Raw genomic sequence first — 17703 nt, forward strand, 5'->3', positions numbered from 1 at the left:
AGCTGTAAAAAAAAAAAAAAAAAACAACAAAAAAACAAAAGCCACTGTCCACTCCCTGCTAAGCAGCAAACAGCAGGACAGAGTGGAGCGTTTAGCAGCAGAAAAGTCAGATCTTTCCCTCAGGAGCTGGTGGAGACCAAACACAGCTAAACCCATAACTGATCGTGTTGCTCTGTACCTGCTGGATGTAGCAAAAGCAACCGTCTGTTCACCAGTTCAGCTTAAAAAGGTGATGAAATGTTAATGCTGTCTTCATAACTGCTTTCCACTGCCCTCACCAGGACAAGAACATCAGTTATTGTAGGTTTCATGTTTTACAGTGTTGACATTATTGCACTGACATCATTTATGAGTCGTTATCATGATAAATTTCCTGATCATCATCTAATCCAGCAGCAGCAGAGACACAACTAACAGAAGATCCACTGTGGAAAATGACACTGAACTACTACAACACTATGCTGAACACAACAGGCTCATACAAACACAGCGGCTGCTGCTGAAGCCACTGTGTTCTGTGCAGGTGTTCACTGTCTCAACAGGTCAGGCAACGTATTCATCTGCCTCAAATCTTCAACCACACCTGCTTCAGCTGCTGGCAGACAAAAGCCTTTCATCAGCCTCAGGCCAGACCCGGCATGACTGTGCTGGCAGCTTCTGCCGATTTCCAACCAGATTCTATTAGAAAAGTAGTCGTTTTCACAGTAGAGGGCAGTAGAGTGCAGCAAAGGAGAGGAGTCCCGCTCACTGCTGTCTCCCTCACTACAGCAACCTGTCAGGGCAGGATATTACAGGCAGGTTTTTTCTATATGTTAAATTGCTGTGTATGTTTTGATGTGAAAAATAAAAAGGCAGAACTGGTGTGTTATCACGAAGGGTGTGTGGTTGTTTTGCCCGGAGCTCTGGGGGAATAAAAGCAGTGGATGAGGGTGTGAAGAAGAGCACAGTGACGCAGCCTTTTCTCAGCCTTTCCTATTCCAGCTGATGGATAACAACAATCCTCCAGAGATCCAGAGTATCTGGAGAAGGAGGTTGTAGCGGGGAGCGTGCAGTGTGCAATAACACACTCCTCCTGCATGCATTCATCCTCTTCACCCCACATTCCTACTCCACAGACAGAGCGCCCTGATGGGTTCATTCTCCATCTACTACTGTGCTGAAGCTGAAATCTGTGACATTCACACAGCAGCGAAGGGGACGGAGAACTGGTTTCACCTTTTTGTTTGCAGATAGGTGACAAATTAGTGGACAAATCTGAAATACAATGAGTAGAGAAACAGCGAATACAGATGCTGCCGCACAGAAAACGAGGGCTCACTGAATCCAAACCCTCAGGAAACTGTGTTCATCCCTCCAGTCCTTCTAAAGACAGACTCACAGCTGCTAAACAAATGTGTGTGCGAGCTGTGGTATTTAGCTGAGGAGGGAACGAGGCCAAACTTTTGCACACAACTGCAGCACAAGGAGCTCTGAAGCTGCTCTGTTCACACTACGTTTAACATTCATTAAATACATACCTCAGGTCTTTAGAGAGCTGGGACTACATTACATCCTGTCTACTTCATTAAATTCCAATTAAGCTCTCAGCTCCTTAGTATTCCTCAAACTATTCCTCTTCAAATATCAGAAATGACATTTTCTGCATAGTTGAGCTGGGGGCACGGCAGAGATGCACTTTCACTTGTCAGCATCTGTTTTGTGTGTGTTTGGTTTTTAGAATATTTTATTTCATTTAAGAAGAAGACAGATTTACAACTTGCTGTTTCAGGACGCTCTAAAGGTTTCACACAAATATTGACTTGGAATTAAATCACATGCTTTTGCAGAACAATATATCACAGTGAAAATATCAGAGTTTCTTTTTAGAGACAGAACCGTGGGGCAGGTGCAGGTAAAGCCTGGGTGTTTACGCTGAGATTTAACGTTTAAATGAGGTGAAGAGGTTCTCTGCTCGAGAACTGCAAACCTGAAGAGCTGGAGAATAGACTGAAGACGTCCTCCTCAGTGGACGGACACTTCTTTGCGTCCTCCTCAGTGGACGACCTTCCAATGACCGTGATGGTAATGAGATGATCAGTCACAGCCGGAGCAGCAGACCTGAGCTCTTATGTTGAACCTGCTGATCACAGTCTGGCGTCCGCTCGATTCATGTCTGAGCAGCTCCTCTGGTCTCTGAGGAGGACACTCATCTCCTTGCTGGAGAGGTCAGAGGTCATGTTCGCCTACATGGCAGCATTCCCAGGAGCTAACGGGGATTCAGCGTGGTCCTCAAGGATGCTCCTGCAGGGCTGAATCCCACAGCGGCGCTGATGTTTCCCATGACTTTAATGTGTCCTTCCATACAGAGGCTAGAGCACGTCTACTTTCTTTAACTCCACAGCCAACCTGCTGCAGAAAACTGCAGTGTATAATGTCTTTCACGATCAATGACTCCATCAGTTATTTAGAAAAATTTACCTTTCAGCAAAAGGAGGCAGAATGAGATTTGTAACTAATTTTGCGGCCGATTACACTGAAGAAATCATAGGGACGGAAGTAGAGTGATCGATACAGAACACTTCTTTGTGTCTAAATCAAATCCTGGGATTTTTTAACCTGATGAATTTCAATCCCAATAAATACACATCACTTCACATAAATACAAAACAAATCAAGACAATACGCAACAAATATAAATAAAGTGTCAACCAGTGCAAATATTAAACTCATAAAAATCCAGTAAAAACTAAAAGCAGGTTCAGAAAGCAGCATGTTGAGAACATATGATTAAAACATACAAAGGTCAGGTTAGATTCACTTCTGTGAGCTCGGACCTGCTCAAGGTGGAGGAGAATGAACAACCTCCTGTATCGCTCTGTCATGCAACGTGGCTCGATCAACCTGCAGCCCCCACCTCTGTGGTAGAAACTCAGAGAAACTGAATTGTGAATTAGTTGTCGCCTGTTTGTTTGTTTTCAGGTGTGGGAGGGGCTCAGTGCTGCTCCTTGTGGTCTCTGGGGGGAAAAAAACACCCACTACAACCATGACTCTCACCAACCAACAAATATCAGTGGGTGTTTTCTGCCTGCCAACCTCAAAGGCCAGTAAGGAGCACATTACAGTTTGGCAGATTTATGCTTTACTGGTGTAAAGTGTTTTCAAACTAGTTTTATAGTTTTACGAGAGAAAAACCCTGAAGGATGAAGACTAATTGGTTGTTTTGACAAGTGTACAGAGCTGTGCAAACATTTCAGGCACTAAAATGAACATGAACACTTTTTATTTATCCATCTACTTCAAGCAAAACAAAAAAAAAAAACCCAAATCAAGAAAGTATTTGCTCAACCTTCTAATCCAACTCTCAGAATAAAAATATCTTCCAAAAATGTTGAAATATTGCTTTGAGGTCCACATTAAATCAAACTGTCTGCTCCAGCAGTGGTTTACAGAAGTTCCCACCCTGTGTCCTCTCCTGCCTTAAAATCCTGTTTTGATTTCTTGAGGCTTCTCATCATCTTTTGTCACTAAACAGCAGCAATAATAATATTTAGCAGCCAGTTCTCAGGTTTTGTGTTTGGTGGAGCAGCCTCTTCTGTTTCTGTTCCGCTCCACCCGAGGGGTAAAAAAACATCAGATGTGATTTGTGGACATACGGTAGAAAAAATCCCTCTTTTTAAAGTAGCTTTCCACTGACTCCATGACCTGATTGAGCCCAGGAGAGACTCAAACTTTGAGACTGCGGGTTCAAGCAGGCTCTCCACCCGCCGCTGCACCGCCGCCCACGAACTGTGATCTGCGTCATGATCCCCTTTTCTGGCCGTCAGTGCACGTCAGCTGCCAGCGACGAGCCTCCCACAATCGACCCGCGGTGGAAGAGGTCTGACGAGGAGGCGCAATCTGTCTGAAGGGCAGCGTGGTCTGTCAGAGTGTCAGAACCTCAGCCTCATCCAAGATCCTCCCAGACTGACGGACACCACGTCACAGAAAGGCCTCGTCGAAGGGAAAGAAGACTGAGAGGAAACACCGGGGGGGGGGTGTCTCTCCAAAACAAGATGTCACAAATGATGGAGTGCGTATCCTTCTCCTCACAAGTTCCAGCCCCAGGTGCCCTGCGTCCGAGCAGCGCAGAGAGAGAAGGAGGTTTTATATCTCACTTTACAGATCAGAGAGGAAGAAGAGGAAGACAGAAAGATTGTGTGAAGAACAGGGGCTTCGACGCATAAATCAGACGTTTAACAGGAGCTCAGAGGGGACACAAAGTGCAGTAACAGGAAGAGAAAGAAAAGGGACTGAGATCAAACTGAGGACAGAGACACTTCCATCTGCAAAATAGTCTGAAGGTGAAATCAAAAACAGTGAATCAGTTTATTTCTCAAAATAAAGTTTTGGTAACTTCCAGTAAAAATGCAAAAAAATTATCTGGTTCCAGCTTCTCAAGTGTGACAGATTGCTCTTTTTCTCTTTTATATCATAATAATCTGAATGTTTTTGGGGTTGTCTAAACAAGACAGTTATAAAGACATCACCACAGGCTCTGGGAATTAGTGAGGGCTCAAAGAAGACGACCACTTCGCACATCTATTTGTTGAGACAGGTGTGTAGGAGCAGGATGAGACGATCCCACAACGTTTTGGTGCTAGACCGTGTTGCTGTGACTCCTGACACTCAATATTTTCTGTAACTGTTTTTTTACAATATGCCCCGTTTTCTAACATCCACCTGAGGGTGTTCTTATCCAGCTCCAGACAGTTCTGGAGACGTATGAATATGAATATGTATATAAACCTCCTGACTCCTTTTCTCATGCAACCTGATTTTCCATGAATCTTTGGACATTATATTATTATGATGTGTATTGTTTTTTTCACATATGACTGATGCTTTTTCAAAATGCCTGAAAACAATAAAAAAACAATAATTCTTATAAGCAGCTGTGAAATACCACTAAAATAGTCAGAAATCAACATGAAGTTGATTTATTTTGTCATTACATTCACCTGTCTGTGTCTCAGTTTTCCTTACGTATTCATCCATCATTTACTCTGACATCATGACTCTGAAGCACCAATCATGAGGCGAATCAAACTGCCGGTCACATGTTGTAATGATCACTGTGCCTTAATCAGTCTGACCTTTGCCCTTTGACGAGGAAGCTTTTCTCGCTCTGAAGGGAAACACAGAGACGAGTGTGAGAGGAAAATGAACAACATGAACTGGAAACACTCAGGGCTCTCCCTGAGAGTACGAGGGGAGAACTAGAGCTTTTCTGTTGTTATGAATTATTTACCTGCTCCAGCTGCAAATGACACATTGCAAACACTCTGGGTAAAGTTTGTTACTTCATGTCCAACAGAAAACCAGCAAAGTTCAATATTGTACAACAGTTACTGAACAGTTTTTAAAGAAGTTTAAGATACTTTCTTGCAATAGTTAGATGTGAAGTTCGATGCTACTGTCATATCTGTATGTTAGATACGAAGCTATAGAGATCAGACCACCTTAAAGACCAAGGTTAATGACATTTAAACTGCTTCTTTTCTCATATTTAGTTCACTATCACGCACTGTGAGACAAAGAAGCAGTAAAACTCTTGGTTTCAAAGGTGGAATATCCACAATCAAAATCAAGTCTGCCCTCTCTCCCATAACGTGGAGAAAGTTATCCACACTTGGATTTGCTGTCCACTACAGGAAGTCAGTCCTCCTCTGCTCAGCAGCAGCTCGACCTCTCACTGGCACCAAGGAGAGAGACCACGTCACTGCTGTGCTGCTCTCTCTTCACCGGCCTCCAGTGCTGCACTGACACAATTTAAAGGTGTGTTTCTACAGATCAACAGTTTCCAGAAATACACTCATTTGCTTTTTTGCAGAGGGTGAGATGAGAGGACTGATACTATTTCTATGCCTACACAGTGAATCTGAAGCCACTGTCAGCAGTCGTTTATCTCAGCGTAGCATTAAAACTGGAGACAGCCTGGTTCTGTCCAAACATGACATTCAGCACCTCTACAGCTGGTGAACCACTGGATTGTGTGCCAGACTCTTCCTCAGGCTGACAGAGTAAAGACCTGGTCACACCAGGATTTTAAAACTTCTACATTATGCAGCAAATTCAATTTATTCCAATGGAATCGCTGATATCAGGGGATTCACCCACAGGGGGTTAAGTAAAGCCACTTGAACTTTCTGCTTCGAGTTTAACTTTGGTGAACTTCTTTGGAGAAAGCTATCATAGCTTATTAGCTTTTTCACTTTTCTCTAACCTCCTCCGTCAGAGTAAAAGCAGCGGTTTGCAGGCAGCTCGTTAGCTCGGCAAAGCTTCTTTTTCCCTCTTCAGCAGATCAGCAGAGAGGAAGAGGAGAGAGGCTCCAGGAGCTGCTGTGACTGACCTGAGCCTCAGATTTGTTAACAATTAAAAAAGGCCACTGACTTTAACTTGTAAGGAAGCTGGGAGGTGCTGCTGGCGCCCTCTGATTGGTCTTTTTTTCCAGGGTTATGTTTACATATACTATATAAGGTGCGGAGTCGTTGATTTGGTTGTTTTAATCCAGGTAATCTGTAATCTGCCTCAGCATCACTCCCCTTGCTCAGGTCATTAGACACTGTCAGAACCACAACTTAAAAACTTTTATAACAAATATATTTCCCATAATGGATTTCATCTTCTTGACCCAAGTTTCAGTCAATCACAATGTATTTCATCAGTCACGTGTTTTAAAAACATTGTAATCATATACTACGTGTGTACATCTCATCTGGTCTTAAAGGGAGAAGCATGTACACGTCGCATTTGGTCTTAAAGGTTCGAATGTAGATGTGGCTGAAAACACTGAATTACTTTTTTGTCTTTAATATCTAAATGAATTGTTTTTAACGTGACATATTTTCCATGACACATTAAAATCAAATCACAATAAAGAAATTCATGTTGCCTCCAACTTGATATTTGTGTAGTTTGTTGCTTGAATGGAAAGCTGTTCTCTAAGAAGCATTAGGAGTCCATTCAGACATCAAGCAAATGTCTTTGGTGAACTGTTTGACGAGGAGGAGAGAACATTACTCACTCATCCTCCTCCCATATTTTTTCCCAGATGGTCTGGAAGTTCGAACAGTGATTTGCTTCTCGCACGCCCACTTTTCTAACCTTGAGGCCGGTCTCCAAATCACAGCAGAAAGCTACAGCAGCAGGAGGAGGAAGAGAAATGATTTCTCTCCGTACAGAGAGAAGCAGTGGAGGGGCTGCAGAGAGAGCTGATGATGCTGGAGGTGAGAAAATAAAGTTTTCTCAAAAGAGGTAAAAACATGGACACAGCCATCCGGATCATCGAGATCCTTTTTGATTTGCAAATTTCTTTTCATGTAAATGTTTTACAAAAGTTTGTTGTGAAGATTTTAATCTCCCATAAGTCAAGAGGACAAAAGCCAGATGGTTTGGAGACGACTCAATATGACATGATTAATAACCTGCACTTAAAATAGGCTTCAAAAATAATCATAGGGGTTGGATGTGGGAAGTGCAGTTTCTGAATCAGAATCACTTTAATTACAGAGCAGGAAGAACATGGATGGATTTGTGCTGGTGGGATCAGTGCAGAGACACAGCAACAATAAAGACAAAGTGCTGCTGGGAGTCGGTTCTGATACAACCAGGTCTCACCGGGGAGAAGTGACTCAGTGACCAAACGTATGCAGAGTCGTATCTGAGGGCTGCTGCTCTAAGAAAGCAGGTTCCATCTGTGCAGACGCCTCACATCCCGCCACAGGAAGCACAAGTGTTTTCTTTTTTATAAACTTGATCTTTTTGGGAACTTTTTGAGTCAAACCTCGACAAATGAAGAGCTGAGTTTGGCTGAAAGACGCTGAAAGCAGGTTTGTCAGGTCAAGAGCTAATTTACAACCAAAGAGAAACAAACTAAAACGAGTTCAAATTACACTAATTACTAAAGATACATTGATTTTATATGTTCCTTTGCAATGTGGCTGTGAAATCCTGCTGATTAAAAAAACAGCTACACTGTTGTCACAGACCATCATGAAGTATTAAACAATATTTTCATACAGGAGCCACAGGCTGCAAACACCAGCTGAGTTAAAGACTAAAACACCTGACACGACAATTATTTACATAAAATGTAAATGTCCTGAAAATACAACCGAAAACTGAAATCACTGAAGGAAAATATAAGAACTGATATTATCAACTTTCAATAGAAGACTTTGGAGGATCAGAAAACCAGTTCAGTTACACTTACATATATACCTGTGCCAGGTTTTCTGAAGTTAGTTATATGTCAGTGAGTATGAATGGTAATAAACTAGAACTGTATCTCTGTAGAACAGGGCTGTGAGATGAGGTTAAAATGCAGGAGCTAAAAACATCTTGAGTGAACTAACCAAAGCAGCTGTAATTCTGTATTCATGTACAACCACTCACTGCTCAGAGCAACCGGCTGGTTGAGAACTAGGTCAAGGTTCCTCCTCGCAGAGACAGACTGACCTTCTCAATGTAGATGAAACAAAAAGTGGAAAATATCGTGACTTCACAGGGCGGGCTGACTTCTCCTCTCCCTGAATGGGACTTTAATACTCATTGATTCAGAAATGAAAATCTTTTATATATCTGGTTGAATCTGCCTCGTCTGTAATTAAACTGAATATTCCCTTAAATGACCTGCACTGTTCTTCCAAACACAGATATCAGCCCCATGTGAATCAGACTCTAATTCTGTGATATTGTCGTACTTTTTCCTCACCGAGGCTTCTGTTATCCTTCTTCCTGAGTGAGGAATTGTGGGAGCTTCAGCGGAGAGTATTGATGAAAGCCTGGATTGCATTGTGAGCACAAATTAAACGGCATTTCGGGTGCAGTAGCTCACCTCGCTATTGATTGGTTGTTGGCTCGGGGAGTAAAGAAAACGCCGACTTGCAGCTGCACCTGGGAGTCATTGTTATGTTTGTCTAGCAAATTTTAGTCTCACACACACTTTTCTCTGGTGTGACAGTGCTGCACTAAGACGGCGGTGAGATGTAAAGTTACATGAGCTCAGACAGTAACATGTGCTCCAAACATGTTTGACTTCTGAACTAGATTTACCGCCTCATGGTTGTATCCCTCCGCCAACCATCCTGAGTTACAGCTCTGAATAACAACCAGAAGCATTTCTGCAGAACATTATGATGTCACAGTGAAGTCGACCTTTGACCTTTCGGATATAAAATGTCATCCCTTCATTTAATCCTTACAGACAATTGAATTAAACTGTGTCATAATTAGTGTATGAATTTGTGAGTTATGGCCTTAAATATGTTTTGAGAGGTCACACTGACCTTTGACCTTTGATCACAAAAATCAGTTCATTCTTGAGTCCTAATGGGCCAAATTTAAAGAAATTCCCTGAAGGTATTACTGAGACATGTTCATGGAAATGGGACAGATGAAGATCCAGCCCGAAAACAGAAAACCTAATGACTGTCGCCGGAGTGAACAGACAAACATCTGGTGCTTGTGTGGCAGTGACATGCAAATAGGTGCGTTTCGATTAACTGGTAAACTGCATTTCGGACTATTTGGCAAAATAATGTTTCGCAAAAATGAATTGGAAACACTTGCATTACATTCAAGTCCTGGGGTCTGTCGTATTCTACTCCAGGGAGCCAGTTCCAACCGAGAGGCAGACTTCTGCAAATCCATCATCACGTTTAATTGGAATGATATCATGAGAGCATTGTGGGTATGAACAGTTTGAGTGCAAAAATGGTTGGAAGTCCCTGAAGTAAAACAAAGAAGAGCTGAAGATTCATGTATAACTGCATGAAAACGATTAACCAATTACCAGGATAGTTGCTGCTAATTTAGTTGTTCATTTAATCCACTAATCAGTGCAGAACCATTATTACGAATCCTGATTTATTAATGGAAACAAGCTGTTTGTCACTGGATCCAGATCGACACCCAAAACTAATCACTTGTTTCTTGGTCCTATAAACTTCAGAATCAGATACAGACGCTTCTCATTTCCTGAAAGAGGAAAATGAGATTTCTGAGTCTCAGTCTGTGTGTGTGTCGTTACTCGAGGTCAGAGCTGTGACTTCTCTCCACATCTGAAACTCTTCATGCATTTATTCTCCACCAAGATGTCGTCACCTCTAAAGAGGCCCCGCTTTCCACTTATCACTCGAACGCAGAGAGTCGGGGCTGATTGAACCATCTCAGAGATACATGAGGCGTCAGGAGACGATCACGGTCTCCTAGAACTGAGCAGGGTATCTAACCCTTTTACTCAGTATTTCAAAAATGTGCTGCTGTTTTCCAGCAATTTCTAATTATTCTCTGAAAACTTTTCTTCGACATGCAGAGAATTTAAAAAAGGATGCTACACAGAAGGTTAATTAGCTCCCTGGTTACCCCTCGCTAGCTCAACAATGATTCATAAGCATTTTGTACGGAGCGCTGTAAGGCTCACAGAGCTGTGCAGCAGTCTGACTGCTGGGTTCGAGGTGTAATTAGGAGCCAAACACACAGGGGCACCCATGGACTCACTGGCTGTCACACAGGCTGTTTCGCTGTTCGCAAACCAAACTTGCAATGAAATAGAGACGTTTGTGTGTTTGGATCTTTGTCTTTATTCTGTTTTACCATCTCATGTTTTTCATGTATGTGTCCTTTGTTGTGTGTGAAGAACTTAAATAGCCCAGATATTCTGGTCTGCAGAGATCTTGGTTAAATGCATTTTCCACAATGGCTTCATATCAGACATTCACACGTTCTCAGAACGTTTCATGAGGAATGGTTTTATCTCTCTCACATCTCTAAGGTCTTGTATTGTTGTGTTATCTGTGATTGATTTTATTGATTCATTTATTTAAAAGATTAACTGATGTAAAACAGATAATGTATCTCAAAACACTTCCTGGTTAGAGACATAAAATATGGTCAGAGTGACAAAATAATATCTCAACAGAAATTATTTTACTCCATGTTGAGACTCTCAGTCATCCATGAGTGTAAGGCTTGACAAAAAGATCAAAACGTATGACTTAATATGTTCTCATTCTGACTTGTTTGTCTTGGTTAATAGAGTTATAACAGGGTGGATTTCTTTTCCGTTTATTGTACGCATAGACATTTGTTAGGTGATGGATAGTTGGAGCTTTTCAAGTTCAAGCTCAAGAGCATTGCAGTAATCGAGGCGAGAGATAACCATGGCCTGGTGTTCTGAGTTCTGAGGTAAGGCCTGATTTGTCTGATGTTGTATAGAGCAAAGCAGCTCGACCAGGAGATGGTTGCAAAACGGTCAGAGAAAATGTTCCTTCATCCATGTGGATATGTCAGAGAGAGGCAGAGATCCACGCAGAGACAGTGGGGTGGTCTGGTGGGAACGACAGGTATAGTTGGGTGTCGTCAGCATAGAGTGATATGAGAAGCCATGTGAGCGCATAAGATTTAGTTCCTAGGGCAGTAAATACAACACATGAGCCGTTAGCTGATAAACCCTGAGCTTTTCGGAACATTTACGGCTGATGACCAGTGATGATAATTTAACCTCTCTAAACAGCAGGGATATGACGATGTACTGGTCCCTAAAAACATACAACCTTCTCCTTTTTTAGAGATGTTAGAAAAGCTGCAACACAGGTTCACAAACTCTCACAAAGGTGAAAGAAAGATGGGATCTTGCAGAATGTGACGGTTACTGGGGATAGAAGTCAGATTATGAATCAATATTGTGTAATTTCAGCAGCTGTGGAGTTTTGTTCCCAACTGCAATGACAGAGATTTCTGACTCTGGCTGCTTCTCTGTAGTAAAGACACTTGAGGCTCATAGGTATTCCAGTATTTAGAGCCATCCATCATGCCACACTGGCAGAAAAAAAAAATTCTCAGGAATAAAACAGAAACCATTAAAATTTGAATCTGAATTCACTCACATCTGATCATGTGAGTGATTATTGTAGTTATCTTCAGTTCAGGAAAATTATAACGTCAGTCATTTTTTATGAATCTGGTTTATTGCCCAGTTCTAACTACGCAGCACACACTCATCTACACACACACACACACACACACACACACACACACACACACACACTGTATGAAAGTGACACCATGTCAGTGGTGTTACACATAAACTCCAGTCACTGTAATAAATGTCAGCGTCATACATATTCATGCAACATTAACATGCAGCACGACACATACACACACACAAAACCAGTCTATTAGATACACACTGTTGCACAGTCTCTCACACACACACACACACACACACACACACACACACACACAGTATCGCCCATACAAATAAACACACAGCTGCATGTAGAGCTGAAAGTCAATTAGTCCATTAATCCATTAGATGATCAAGAGACAACTTTGATCATGGATAATCAGCAGAAACTGTCTCTGGTTTCAGCCTCTCATCTGAGGATTTGCTGCTTTTCTCAGTTTTATGTGATTTTAAACACAGAAACTTTGGGTTTAAAACCATACGTAGAAAAAAAAGGTTTAAAACTATACACATACAAAAGGACGGCAGCAGCTTTCTGGATCCTGGTAGGTCAGTACACAGGGCTTTACAGTAGTCAAGACGACTAGAAATAAAACCGTCAACAAGCGTTTCACCATCTTATTGGCTGAGCAGAGGTCTTCTCTTTGCAATGTTGTGCAAATGATGAAAGATGGTTTTGGCCAAAGGACTAAAAGCGGCTGTAGAATTGAGATCAGACTCTAAAGTGAAACCAAGGTTTCTTACTTGTGGATGTATCTGTGAACAGCGCTCTCTAGTGGACAACCTCTAACAGAGACACTGTTTCTAAATCATCTCAAACATCTTATTTGTTGGCCAACGTATACACCAACAGTAACATACAATATCTGTGATAAGAGGATATTGGCTGATATATCATCTGGGCTCGAGCTTCTCTGCCCAATGAGACAAAATTTCTAAAATACAGGGACATGAAAAGGAGAAAAGCAAACAAATCTGAGAAGCTGTTACCAACTGTTTAACATGTGACTTTATAGTAAACTAAACCAGGATCTTTCACTAACCTGAACCAAATTGTAACTGCCATGCACAGAATATTAAAAACGTTGGTACTGAACCTAAAAAAGTGTCGTCCTTGAATGCACTCCAAGGTTTTGCAGAATTATTGACGTTCTTCTCTGGCTATGGAGTTGGGCATGGTGGCAAAAGCTTTGCAGAATCACAATACACAATAAAATACTTGTGTAATGTAATGTTGTCTATAATAAAAAATAAATATAAATATTACACATTATAGTTATAAATGTGATTTTCCGCTCTCTGCTGCAGATATTTTAGAGTAAGAGCAGCATAACTTTGGTTTTGGGTTCGAAACAAACTGCAGCTTCATGAATCCTTTAAATGGACTTCATTCTAGAGAATATGAACATAAATACAATGTGTGCATGAAAGCCAGATATTCCCACTGCAGAGTGAGTCTGAGGTTAAAAGCAGTTGACTGTGTGCCCCCCTGAGGACGACTCAGGACTCCCACAGACTTGCAGGTCTGCTTTCCCCCGTTCCAGTCTTAATGCTAAGCTAAGCTAATCAGCTGTTGCCTATTGCTTTGTATTTAACAGATATGATACTGATCTTCCTAAAAGTCATTTAGTTTCCACAGCCTCACATCAACCTCTGCTGAAACAGGCTATTGATATTAATTAATATAAACATAACATTGATAGTGATGTGATGCACTGTGTGTTGGTTTTCGTCCACACACACTCTCCTGACACAAAACTATATTTAAAGACATACGAGAAGTTTACAAATATAACTCTGCCCCCAAAGCAAAAAAGTTAAATCGTGAAAATCCTTTTTTCATAATGTCACCACATCAGAAAGTTACCTCTATAAACCAACCCAGCACTGGACAGTTGTTCTCTGTGCTAACATTCATTCATTACAGTAGTTTCAGGGTCTGCTGCAAGACAGAGTTGTAATTTAACTACAGTTAGTGTGACAATGCAAATTTAATTAAAAGTTCTTCTACACTGTACTGAAGTAATTTTACAGCCTCAAGTTCAACCAATGTAATTATTTTAAACGAACTGCAAACCTTCATCAACACAATGAGGACAATCAAGCTTTTATAACAAATCAGGCAAAATAATGAGGAGCAAAGTACAACTTCTAATGAAACACGGTCTCAGGAGGTTCAGTGTGGCTCAGCCTGCAGCTCAGATGCTTCCTGTTTGTTTCACTGGGCGCTGACAGCAGTGGACTCGGTGGAGACATGACAGTCCTGCACTCATTAGGACTGACATCGCAGCTATGCTCTGATTGGCTGCAATCTCCCGCCCAATAACTGCTCTGCTCGCGGGTCTTCTCTCTCTGCAGCAACTCAGCGCCCACTGAGATCACTCCTGTCCGGACCAGCGAGCTGTAACGGGCTCAATAAGGGTCCGCGGCACACGGCGGTCCAGATGGAGGCACTACAGGTAAACAAGCCGCTGTCAGTTACATCCACGGAACAAGAGGATGACAGCGACATTAACAGATGCTGCACTTTTAGAAAAAATATGTTGACTCTTCACCAACATGAAGAGTAAAAGCTGAAACAAAAACTGAAGGAACCTTGAGATTACTGAAACTAAACACACAACACATAACAACTGCTCTCCACCTGAACGACCTGATTTCCTTACTCTGGAGAGTCAGAGATGAGCTACAGCTGACATTTATTTATTAACAAGTCAAAAACATTGAACGTGCCAATAAATTGGCAGGTAGCAATTAAATGTGATTAATATTGAGAGAAAATCAATCTGGATATGTTCTGGAAAATATTTGGGTGATCAATTATATCATTTAATTTTTTTATCATGTTTAGTACGACAGGCAGCGACTGGATCATTAAACACCACACAATGATTTTATCTTCTGAACTAAACAAGACTGGAAATGACTCAGTCCAACTGGGACAAATCAGTCCTGACAAGTCAGAACCATAATCAACCAAACAATCGTTGACATGTGTCCGTAGATTATTTTTTAGACCACAAACAGCTGCAACAAACTGAAAACACAACATCTAGGTTTCAGAAAAGTCTGGGCTCAGTTAAGTGCTCCGTTAAGGTTAGGGGATGATCGCGGTCATTGTTTTATTGACCCATCCATCCACTCCAACATCCTCCCTCACCAGAGTTGGTAGTTTTATAATGACCTCACTCTTCTGCTCCCATCATAACTACTGTGGCGGCTGGAGGCCTCTGTCACTTGGCTGGAGACGTATTTTTCTGATGCTGTGGTTCTGCTGTAAAACCAAACCAACGAGCTGCAGAATTGAGGATGAATCTCTGTGGGTTTGTCACTATGAGTGACAACTTTCACATCACTGTCATTTCATCCATTGTTAATATAAAAAAAGAGTCAGTTTGCTGAGTGACATCCACACTAACTGTCTAATCCTGAAGAGTGTGGTGGGAGTCACGATGAGACTGAAAGTCAACAGCTACACTAGCAGGACAGTGAAGCTGAACCGCTATTTACAGAGGGATAAAAAATGGAGACAAGTGTGCAGAAGGACTAATTATGTTGGAAAGAAAATCCTTGAACTCTGTATTTAAATGATCAAGCTTCCACTCTGCTGAAGAGTCCCTGAGCAAGACACTGAGTTCCTAACACTCGGTCCCTGCAGCACCAGATGAAACAGAAAACACCAACTCAGATTGATGTGACACATCTAATTTTGTGCTAATTTTCTTGCAGTGGGCTTGCCCCCCCCCCCCCCCCCCCAAAAAAATCTCAATTTGGATCATTTGTTCCAATTACAAATTAATCAAAGAGCATGATTAAAAATAAAAGAAAAACAACATGATGAAGCTTCACGGAGCTTCTTATCCAAATCTCTAATTGAAAGAAGAGATTTTCCTTTGAGTTTTTTTTTTTTAATGCATCTCCCACTCATACAGTAAACTGTGCACAGACGCACACGTACAACTCAAACTGCTGGTTGCCTTGGATATGAAGAGACTCTTTTTGTCTCTCGCCTCTGCTGTTTGGATTGAAGAGGGAACCAAACAGACTGATGAAACTGAATGATGAAGTTTCAACAAGTCAGATTCAACACAGACTTTCCTGTCGCCTCCTGAAGAGACGAGTGTTCCTGATGATTGTAGAGCAGAGAATCACCAGCGAGCTGTGTGATCATACAGCTCGCTGGTGACCATACTGATCATACTGTTAACTTATTTTTTCTTGTAATGTTAACATTTAGGTTTATTCCTTTAATGCTTGTTTGTTAACCTTTTTTTTTTAAGGCAGCTGTTTACCTTTTTTTTTTTTACACTTTCAGGCATCCCTTGGTAACCACGGTAACCCCATGATGTATTGTTACAACACTATAAATTTGGGTAACTTGGCTTAAGTCTTGTGTTATAAAGGCAGTATTTAAAGATGTGGTTTTAACTGATAAACACAAATGACAGTGTGAACTTTACTTTCACTTTGTGTCAGGCTGAGTTTGACTGACATGTGAATCAGTACAGCCAGAGATAGAAACCTCTGTCAGACTTTAAAATATCAAAACTGCAATTACAGCATGGGATTTTTCCTCTAATGTGATACTAGTAAAAAGGATTTGGGATGTGGCCCATTGATGTGTTCTCATATGTGTATGCAGACGCTGTAGACTGACCAAGAGTGGTCGTTGTTTCAGATTCCCAAACCCAAGAGATAAACCTACATATTTTATGGCAGATATCAGCTGATTTTACAAAATGACCGTAGTTACCATTGAAGGAAAGGAGTTGATCTCAGACTTGCCCCTGAACACCAGCAGGGTTTGACAGATGATTTGCTCGTCAAATAATTCATGTTTATGTGTATGAGGGGGAAAAAAAATGGGTTGCGGAAACAAACCAGAGACAATTTGTGTGGTTCAAACAAACGCTGACAGACAACATTTGTGTGTTAATGGGCCTTCACCGAAGGATGTGTTGACCAATTCTCAGAGAAGCCGTGTTGTACAAACGTCTCAATTAGCCGACAGCTTGTGAGGAGGCAAATGTCAAAGTATGATGGATTGTGTAATGAGCTTGTAAAAGCTCAAAAACCTGAAGTGAGAGGACAGATTTCCAAAAACATTCAATATGGAACAAGCAAATTCATACGTGAAGTGTCTGGGCAGGTTGGGGAGTTGTATTTATTTTGGCAGCTGCAGGGTGTTGCTTAATCTAATAGGTGGAGGTAAGTACAAGCTGTTGGAGGAACCAAACCGATGGAGCAGAACAGAACAGCTGAAAGAAGACAACTGTAGAAAGAAGAAAGTGCCTCAGGCTACGCTTTGAAAACCAACAACAGAGGCTGCATTTATTTCTTATGTTTATCAGTGAACAGGTCCGGCCTGACACTTTGATTTCACGCCAAAGATTTTTACAAGCTCTGCACTTAGAGAGTAGACAAGACTAGAATTCTATAGAGAAACACAAGTACTATATCATCCTGAATGACAAAGGTGGCTGTAATAGATAAGAGTGCAGCACCGACTTCCAGTGGGACTCCATAGATTTGCCTCGACTGCCACCACTATGACCACTATTTATTTATTAGAGAGAGATCTCTTCTTCCACAACCTGGTGAACCAATAAGGCTTTCAGTGAATATATGGCAGGTGAGTACTGCTTCAAGACTGAAATACAGCTGAGGAGCAGTAAGTAATGAGCTGAGATTTAAAAGCAATTCTATATTTTGCTTTT

General features: G+C 41.5%; 1 protein-coding gene across 5 annotated transcripts in view; it reads right to left on the minus strand.

Annotated features, from left to right (window-relative positions):
• The window catches only part of mei4 (meiosis-specific, MEI4 homolog (S. cerevisiae)), an 82763-nt gene that overhangs the window by 5201 nt on the left and 59859 nt on the right, over positions 1-17703 (minus strand). The window contains exons 7-8 of one of the 5 annotated variants that reach the window (XR_011686495.1): positions 4977-5143; positions 1944-4088 (exon numbers count right to left, since the gene is read on the minus strand). The exons of 2 other annotated variants lie outside the window; for them this stretch is intronic. Coding sequence is in view for 1 of the 3 variants with exons in the window: in XM_071467702.1 (XP_071323803.1) it covers positions 5102-5143 (42 nt within the window). In the remaining 2 variants the exon portion in view is untranslated. Of the gene's footprint in view, positions 1-1943; positions 4133-4889; positions 5144-17703 lie in introns of those variants that run through there. 2 more of the 5 variants (XR_011686494.1, XM_071467702.1) reach the window with 2 other exon arrangements.

The sequence above is a fragment of the Trachinotus anak genome, unplaced genomic scaffold (assembly GCF_046630095.1).
Source record: "Trachinotus anak isolate AG129_WGS33_773 ecotype Australia unplaced genomic scaffold, CSIRO_AGI_Tana_v1 ptg000031l, whole genome shotgun sequence".
Taxonomy (NCBI): Eukaryota; Metazoa; Chordata; class Actinopteri; order Carangiformes; family Carangidae; genus Trachinotus; species Trachinotus anak.